Below are 8,998 nucleotides of genomic sequence, written 5' to 3'. Positions count from 1 at the left end.
TTCTTCTTCTTCTTCTTCTTCTTCTTCTTCTTCTTCTATTAGATAATTTCTTTACTTTCATTTCAAATATTATTCCTTTCCCAGGTTTTCCCTCCGAAAACCCCTTATTCCCTCCCCCCTCCCCCTGCTCACCAACCCACTCACTCCCGCTTCTCTGTCCTAGCATTCCCTTTGGTCTTCCTGCTTCAAACTATAAGTAATAAATCAAGAGTGATGAATGACATCTAAATAAAAACATACATGCAAATATAATTTGTAAAATATGAAATCTTATGAACTGCATATTTAAAGGCAGTTCTGTAATACTCTTGTGCTGCCTATTGAAACTGAAATCTAGTAGCATGTGATTTTGAAGGTGTTTCAGGATTATGTTCCATCATTCAAGTTGTTTTCTTTCATTAACAGAAACCTCTTTTTTTAAAAAAAAAAATTATCTCATTTATCTACATTGCTTCTGCTTTCTGTGCCTTTGGAGTCATAGAAAAAAAAAGTATCATCCTTGTCAGAGTAGAACAGGATAACCTTTATGTTTCCTCTTATCAAATTTATACTTTCTAGTTGTATTTTACATTCCAGTCACTATTGAGTTGGCTTTTTCTACAGAATGAAAGATGGGGTCAATTTATAATTATCTGCAAGTGGACATTCATGTGTAAATAGAGTAACCTGTCTCTTCTTCACTGTGTACTTTTTGACCCTTTATTAAAAAAATAAAAACCAATCTGGCTGTAGATGAATGAACCTTCACATCTCTATCTTTGACTCACTGTAGTCTGTGTCTTCTATCTGTGTCATGCTTCTTTATCTACCATGTCTCTATAGTATGCCTTGATATCAAGTGTACTGATGCCTCTAGCCATGTTGTATTACAGATTAATTGGCATCTTTTTCATGTACCTCATGAATTTCAATAGTTTTTGATAGTTCAGAAATAACATGACTGGTATTGTGAAGTTGCATTGAATATATAGATTAGTTTTTCATTTTTCAGCATTAATTATTCTTGTCCTTATCATGTACACCATTTTTATTTTGTATGTGTGTGTCTACTTCAGTTCTTATCAGTGTTTCACAATTGCCACTGGATGTTTTGATTCCAACATTAAACTTAAAAGTTCTAATATTGTTTTAGTATTGACTTTAAGGCCTTTTTTTTTTAAATGCATGAACATATATAAACTTTAAACAGTGACAATTTGACCCTGTGCCAGGCTATTTGTATGCCTTTTATCTAAGTCTAAAATTGGATTGTAACCTAAAATATAATTGTGGAATTATATATAAATCATAAATTCATTTAACAATGATTCATGAAAATTTCATGAGGAAAACTGAACTCAACATATCTATAGAAATGAAGACCCAGGTAAGCTGAGAGATGCAATGCCAAATCATAAAATGACTATGTCAATGTATGGGATACTTTGTCCAATAATCTATAAATTCAATTCAGTAACAATTAACCAATGTCATAGATTTTATATTTTCAAATTAGTCTACATTTTCTATAAAAATGTAGGAAAAAATTATTGATCCAGTAAAAATAAGGCATTCTAAAAAATCAGGGCAGCAGGAACAGTATAACATTTTATCTGCATCTAAATGAACCCATATATAGCGAAAAGAAAATTTAACAATTATATATATATATCTTTCTATCGATCTATCTAGATCGATATCTATCTAGATCGATCGATCGATAGATAGATAGATATAGATATAGATGAAGATATTAAATAAGTATTTGCAGTATGATATTAGCAATGGAAGCTGCCCATTAAGGCATCTCTGCAGCCCCAAGATGCACATTTATATTTAAAACCATGAAAACATAATAGAAATATTGTCTATCTTGTGTATGTCTATGTGACAAAATGTTCAAAGACTTCCAATATTAGCAAATATTGTCAAGTGTTTCTAATTGTGTGGACTATGCCTACCGCTGCATGACAAAAATTAGTTGCATAACACAAAACAGTTTTACTCATCAACCCAAAATTGGCATGAAAATTGGCATGAGGCTTATTTCTCTCAGCTGTGCCTGAGGTCTATTAAAAAGTGCTCACAGTCTGAAGGATGAAAATATCTCATGGCTTTTTTGCTATAATATTAGTGTTATTACATGCTAGGTTTTAGAATACACAGATGTATCCTTACTGGCAATTTTAAGACCTCCTGATGCTCAATACTAATGGAATTGTAGGTCTTGCTAAATATGAAATACTTTTCTGATGAATCTTAGAGTATACCCACTTCATTAAGTAAACTGGACTCTCAAATATTGAAGTGTTTTTAATTAAAGATAAAATCAGGAGGGAAATCTGGACAAAAAAGAAATCAAATAAAATTCATAAGCCCTGGATTAATTAGAGTTTCCATTACTGGGAAGAGACACTATGACCAAGGCAACTCTTATAAAGGACATTATTTAATTGTGGCTGGCTTACAAAGGTTGAGATATTCACTCCATTATTATTAGGACAGGAAGCATGACAATGTCCAGGCAGACATGGTGCTGATATAGAGGTGAGAGTTCAACATCTTGATCCACAGGCAGCCATGTTGAGACTGGCATCTTCAGGGAGCTAGGAGGAGGCTCTCTTCAGCATTGGGTGGATCCTGAGCATAGAAGGAAACCTCCAAAGCCTCAACACTTCTCAATACAGACCACATCTTCTAAAAGTGCCACTCCTTATGGGCCAAGCATATTCAAACTACCACAATCCCCAATATCCTAAAAAAAAAAAATTCTAAAGATACTTTCATAGGAGATCAAAAGTACATGATAGGTGGGTTATTGTAATCACATTTGTGACAATGTGAAATTGAAGATGACATAAGTATTTAATCCTAAGAACTGATTAATATGTGACATGATGCAAAATTATATAGCACTTACCAGGTGAGTTAGGTAAATGCACAATATAAGTGTATCTAATAAGGCACTGAAAAACATTTTCAAGAAGCTGACAGATCATAAGCAGACTCTGGGGGTGAGAGGTCAGGGGAACCTCCAGAAAGTAACAGAGACCCTGGAGGTAAGACAATCTCAGGACTCATTGGAGGTGTCCATAGCCAAAATGACCAATATTGGGGAGAGGGAACTCAAAGAGTCCACCATGAGAAGACACATAGTCCCTCAAGTGGAAGGACAGGGTTACCAGCCTATAGTCAAAATTTCTAACTCAGAATTGGTCCTGTATAAAATAACTGCAGAGACCAGAGAGAGAGAGAGAGAGAGAGAGAGAGAGAGAGAGAGAGAGAGAGAGAGAGAGAGAGAGAAGAGAGAGAGAGAGAGAGAGAGAGAACAGGAGAGAGGGGAGAGGGGAGAGGGGAGAGGGAGAAACTGAAGGAATGGCAGTCGGGTGACCCTTCCAACTTGAGATCAATCTCATTGGTGAGCACCAAGGCCTGACATTATTACTGATGATATGATGTGCTTACAGAAGGGAGCCTGTGGCTGTCCTCTGAGAGGCCTTACTAGCAGCTGACTGAGACAGAGACACCCAAACATTGGATGGAAGTCAGAGACCCCTAAGGTTGCATTAGGGGAAGGACTGAAGAAGCTGAAAGGGGGAACAACCCCACAGGAAGACCAACAGAATCAACTAATCCAGGGAGCTTCCCAAAACTGCCACCAACCAGGAGCATACACAGACCAATCTGAGACATATGTGTCAGAGGTCTGCCTGATCTGGCTACAGTGGCAGAAGATATGCTAAATCCTGAAAAGAGTTGAGGCCAAAGAGAAGGGGGGGCCTGATAGGGTGTGGGGGCACCCTCTCAGAGGCAAGAAGGAGTGGAATGGGATAAGGAACTGTGGGAGGGGGACTGGGGGATGGCAATGACTAAATAAAATAACTGAAAAATAGAAAAATAAAAAATAAAATAGCTATGTTTACTGCAGAGAAACAAAACTACAAGTCTCATATGAGATGTGTCTATTAGAGGTCTATATAATTTTGGTTGCATAGTTATAAACTTTTTGTTTAGACTACAGAAAGCAAGTTGTACATATTGATCAATAGTACATGATGAGCTAAAGTCATTGTGATATGATCTGTCCTGTTTCAGAGTCTGTTGAAGAACCCACTGCTGATGTGCTACTCAATGTGCAAAGCCTCAGAATCTTTGGCTTCTAGTGGAGTTGCAGAATTTTTGCCCAAATATTTAGAAAATCAGTTTTTGTTAATACCCTCACGTGCCACTCTGCTCACAGGTAGAATTTTCTTGTTACTGTGCTGATTTCAGAATTGTTGTGATTTGTATATTTAAGGGTGATATGTATATTTAAGTAATATGCCACATAAGGAGAAGACACAGAGTGCAGTGTATGTGACTGCCACTTGCTAAAACTAAAATCAAGCTAAATTGTCTCTGCTCCCAAGATAAAAATACAATATGTATGTATGGCTGTTTACAGTACAAAGAAATGTATTTGCAAAATGTTTAGAACAAAGAGAGATCTGCTTCAATATTTGGCATGTACATAAGATTTAGGCAGATAGGAAGAACATTTACCTATTATCTATATTTGAAATATATAATATAAAAATAGACTAAACATTGACATAATGGGAAGAAATTTCAGCATATATTACTTAACTGAAAATTTCCTTAAATATGAGATACACAAATGTTTAAAGAATGAGGCTCCAAAAGAGTATGCTATGTGAACATCAACCAGAGTAAATGCTGGTATCACTGCACTAATTGTAAGTACAATACCATTTCAAGCAAAGGACATACTTTGTAAAAAATCTAATACTATAAGAATCAGTAAGTGATATATTTCAAAAAAATCATAAATGGACCTTCTTTATTTTATATATTTTAAAGCATTGCTTTAAAATATATAAAAACAAATATCATAGAAAATAAATGACCCTCTTAAGAACAGTTTCTTCTATGCCTCATCCTTTCTTTAATGGCTAGTGTTCTTCAAATCTCAGATTCTAAAGTAACAGAAATGCATTTAAAGATCTTACTAGTATATTATATAAGTATTATTATTTATATGACTAGTGCAATGGCATCATACACCTTTAGAAATATTTTCATTGACTTATACACTTTTTATTGTTTATGGTTTATGTTTATGGTTGTTTATGTATATATATATATATATATATATATATATATATATATATATATATATATATATATGAGCATTTTCTTTCAAAAACACACATGTGGAAGCCAGCATACAACTTATGGGAGTTCATTCTTTCCTTCTACCATGTGTGTCTCAAAGATTGGTGGCAATCCTTTTTGATTGCCATCTTGAGAGTGCCCAAATTATATTCTTTTCTTTTGATTTATTTAACCAAGTGGTAAGGCTTTCAACTAATTTTGTTTGTTGAAATGGGGTGAGATAATAGCCGAGACAGATTGTGAACTTGACCTTGATCTATACCTGAGGCTGTTCTTCAAGTCTTCCTCCTCCTGCTTTTAGGTGTGCTCTGTCATACCAAGTTTTAGTTCATTTTGATTCAGTTTATAAAGCTTATCATTTTCAAGTTTTGTAATATTTTCAGACTCTCTCTTTATTGACTTGTCTTATCTTGAAATATCTTATTTAACTCATTCATACTGTTCATCTGTTGTATGGTGCTAATTTTCATACTTTTTTATATTTAGATATTCAGATGAGTTCACATGGATAATTATTGACTAGTATATGGTGATGGTTATAATGTGTTGGATTTTTGTGCTCATGTGACTTTTAATAATTGATTTGAACTAACCAGTACCCCCCCCCCAGAGCTGTCTCTAGTTGCATACGTAGCAGAGGATGCTGTAGTCAGCTATCAATGTGAGGAGAGGCCCTTGGTCTTGTGAAGATCATATGCCCCAGTACAGGTGAATGCCAGGGCCAGGAAGTGGGAGTGGGTGGGTTGGGGAGCAGGGTGGGAGGGAGGGTATAGGGGATTTTGGGGATAGCATTTGAAATGTAAATGAAGACAATATCTAATAAAAAATAAAAAGACAAAAAAATTGATTTCTCATGCAATGTTGAATTTAATTAGAAAAGTAAATAAATGTAATACAGTGGAAGAGCTTGGGGAAGGACTGAAGGAGCTGAAGGGGATTGCATTCCCATAGGAAGAACAATATCAACTAACTGGACCCCCCCCTCAAGCTCCCAAAGACTAAACCACTAACCAAAGAGTACACATGGAGGGAGTCATGGCTCCAGATACATACGTGTCAGAGGCTGGCCTTATCTGACATCAGTGGGAGGGACGCCTTTGGTCCTGTGAAGGCTTAACGCCCCAGCATAGGGNATGCTAGAGCAGTGAGGCAGTTGTGGGTGAGTGGGTAGACAAGCACCNTCATAGAGGAAAAGGGGAGGGAAAAGAGGGGGAATGCAATAGGGGGCTTGTGAAGGGATAACCTGAAAGGAAGATATCATTTGAAATGTAAATGAATAAAATGATTAATAATGATAATAATAAAAACAAGAAAGAAAAAAGAAAGGGTGGTCTAACTCAGGCCCTTTAAGCAGATGTGTAGGCATCTTAAGTTGTAGGGTGAATGCTTACTGGTGACTGGTAATGGAGAGATAGCACTCTTAGGAATTATGGGCCTCTAAAGACATTGTTAGTGTTTTATTTGAAAGTGCTTCTTTTGTTGTGTTCATGATTTGAAGGATCTATAGACAGACAGAAGGTACTGCATGTTGAAACAATTTGAAGCATAGACTTTACTATGTCACACTTCATCACTGGAATTAACAGTCACATGCAGTCTTCCCTGCTACATGTTTGACTATTATAGCATATACATATACAATATACAAATCCTCAGAAATTATAACACAGGTGGCAGTAACAGCCCATTGTACACCAGCACTTGGTTTTGGTCCTCAGTTCTTGTGGGACAGAGGAGAGAAAGGAGAGAAGTAAATTTTAAAATAATAAAAATGGATTTAAAAAAAAGAAATTGAAAGGCTAGAGCTTGTCATTCAGTGGTGGGACACTTGCCTAGGACACATGAAAATCCCCAGAATTGAAATAATAAAAGAAGAAGGAAACTTTAAAATGATAATAGATAGATAGATAGATAGATAGATAGATAGATAGATAGAAAAGAAATTGAAAATGAAACAGGGAGAGAAAACTCAATTAAAATTAAAATGAAGTAAGAAAAAGATCAAACAATAAAATTGCAATATTAAAATGAAATTAGAGACACGGGGGAAAGTAACAGAAAACACTGTTCTTGCTAAGATCTCTCTGGATCATCTAGATCTGAAATTCACAATGAACAGGGTAAGAACCGTAGGATGTATTTTCAGATTATTCTTGGTATTCTCGATTGTCATCAGCTAGTGGGAATAGAAGCAAGCCATGTCCAACATTTGACAAAGTCAGGGTATGTAGACCGTTCTAGGGGTATACACTGCCTGGAATCTTAGTCTGCAATTCCCTGCACCTGATGATAGAGCAGTGAGCCTGTCTAGCCACAGGAGCATAGGGAGAATATATGCTACTTTAGATTTACCTTCACTTAGGAAATTTTATTCTGTATAATGGCTATGTAGACAGTGTTGCTGTTACAGGGAACTCTTCTCACTGAACACGAAACTGGGCAACCTACAGATCATACTGAATTGGTACACATCTGCTCTGAAGGCTTTTAGTACAGGAAACATCCAAGACATGGGGCATTCCCGGTATACCTCTCACAGTGTGTGTGAGTATACACCTCTCAGTAGGTTGTGTCTGAGACACTCATCCAAATTATAACTGTCTCAACGTTTGGGGTGGCTGCTTACCCAGCTAAGCACTGTGACGTCCATAAGAAGTCTGAGATTCTTCCGAGGAGTCTTGAGACATTGCCAGGATTTCTAGTCTGCGAATGACTGAGCCCCTGAAAATAGAACCTTCTTCCAGGAGGCTCTCTCTATAATTGAGTTTTCATGAATCTTCCTGTTATTTCTTTCCAAAGCTAGCTTGCTTTCCCCTTCCAGTCCTGTTATTCCTTTAGGCTTTCTGTCTGCAAGATGCAGCCTTCAGTGCTATGGCTTGCCTTCCACTGCCACTGTCCTGCCCAGGTACAGGAAGCTCACCTCCTTTTAAACTTTTGTATTCAAGGAGCAAAGTTTTTGCTCACCTTGTTTTGTCATTCTCTGAAGACAGAATGTGCAAGATTTCATTTTCTGTGCAGACAACTTCCAGTTCTCACCCACTCTTCCTTCTATGATAAGTTGCAAGTCTATTATTTTGTTTCCTGCCCATGGAAGAACAAACAGTTGCTGAGTCTTCCTATATCGCCATCTTGGACCTGAAGTTGAATTTTATCAATTACGTGTTTTATTGTTCACTTTTCTTAAGTGGTCTTCTTTTTCACCCAGCACCTTTATATCTTCCCTATTTGGTTTGTTTGTTTGTTGCATTTCTATGGATCGTTTCATTTGTATGTATTCAAATCCTCAATAGACTTAATCTGTTGTCTATGTTCCTATTGGTTTTGTGTTCTCTACCCATCACATGTACACATACAGTGGTCTACATTTAGTTTACTGTGTTATATTGTGGTGGTTTTTTTTCCTTCTATTTTTCTGCACCTTGGTTTTCCTTTTATCCCATATTCTTCTTGTGATTTCCCTTTTTTCTAAATATCTATGCTTACAGAGAAAAACAATACCTTATATTAGGAACTATGGAGGCTCACCCTGCTGTAAGACTGTTCGTTTGTGTGGAGCATCTGTGAGATATCTCAGACGGTTGTTGCAATTCTTATCTACTGGATGATTTGAGGGAGTCTACTGTTTTATCAAAGTTTTTTGCAATAAGTCATACATTTAAACCTCTAAGTAATATCTTTCAATAGCACAATTCCTAAATACTATGTCACTGGACTAAGCTCCTGGCTTGTATTAGATACTCAGTAATAGCAGGGCAAAGCATCAGCATCACTACCAGAATTCTAGGTCTAGTAGATCTGGAATAGCTTCATCCACTTGCACAAGACTATATATATATATATATAT

At 36.3% G+C, this 8,998-nt stretch overlaps 1 protein-coding gene across 1 annotated transcript in view; it reads left to right on the top strand.

Annotated features, from left to right (window-relative positions):
- LOC110322572 (solute carrier organic anion transporter family member 6A1-like) overlaps positions 1-8,998 on the top strand; it is an 81,306-nt gene that overhangs the window by 26,168 nt on the left and 46,140 nt on the right. The window contains exon 7 of the mRNA XM_021199270.1: positions 4,075-4,219. Within this exon, the coding sequence (XP_021054929.1) occupies positions 4,075-4,219 (145 nt within the window). The remainder of the gene's footprint in view (positions 1-4,074; positions 4,220-8,998) is intronic.

Source organism: Mus pahari, chromosome 5 (assembly GCF_900095145.1).
Source record: "Mus pahari chromosome 5, PAHARI_EIJ_v1.1, whole genome shotgun sequence".
NCBI lineage: Eukaryota > Metazoa > Chordata > Mammalia > Rodentia > Muridae > Mus > Mus pahari.
The sequence above is the reverse complement of the archived record's forward strand: the minus strand, read 5'-3'. Positions and strand labels throughout refer to the sequence as shown.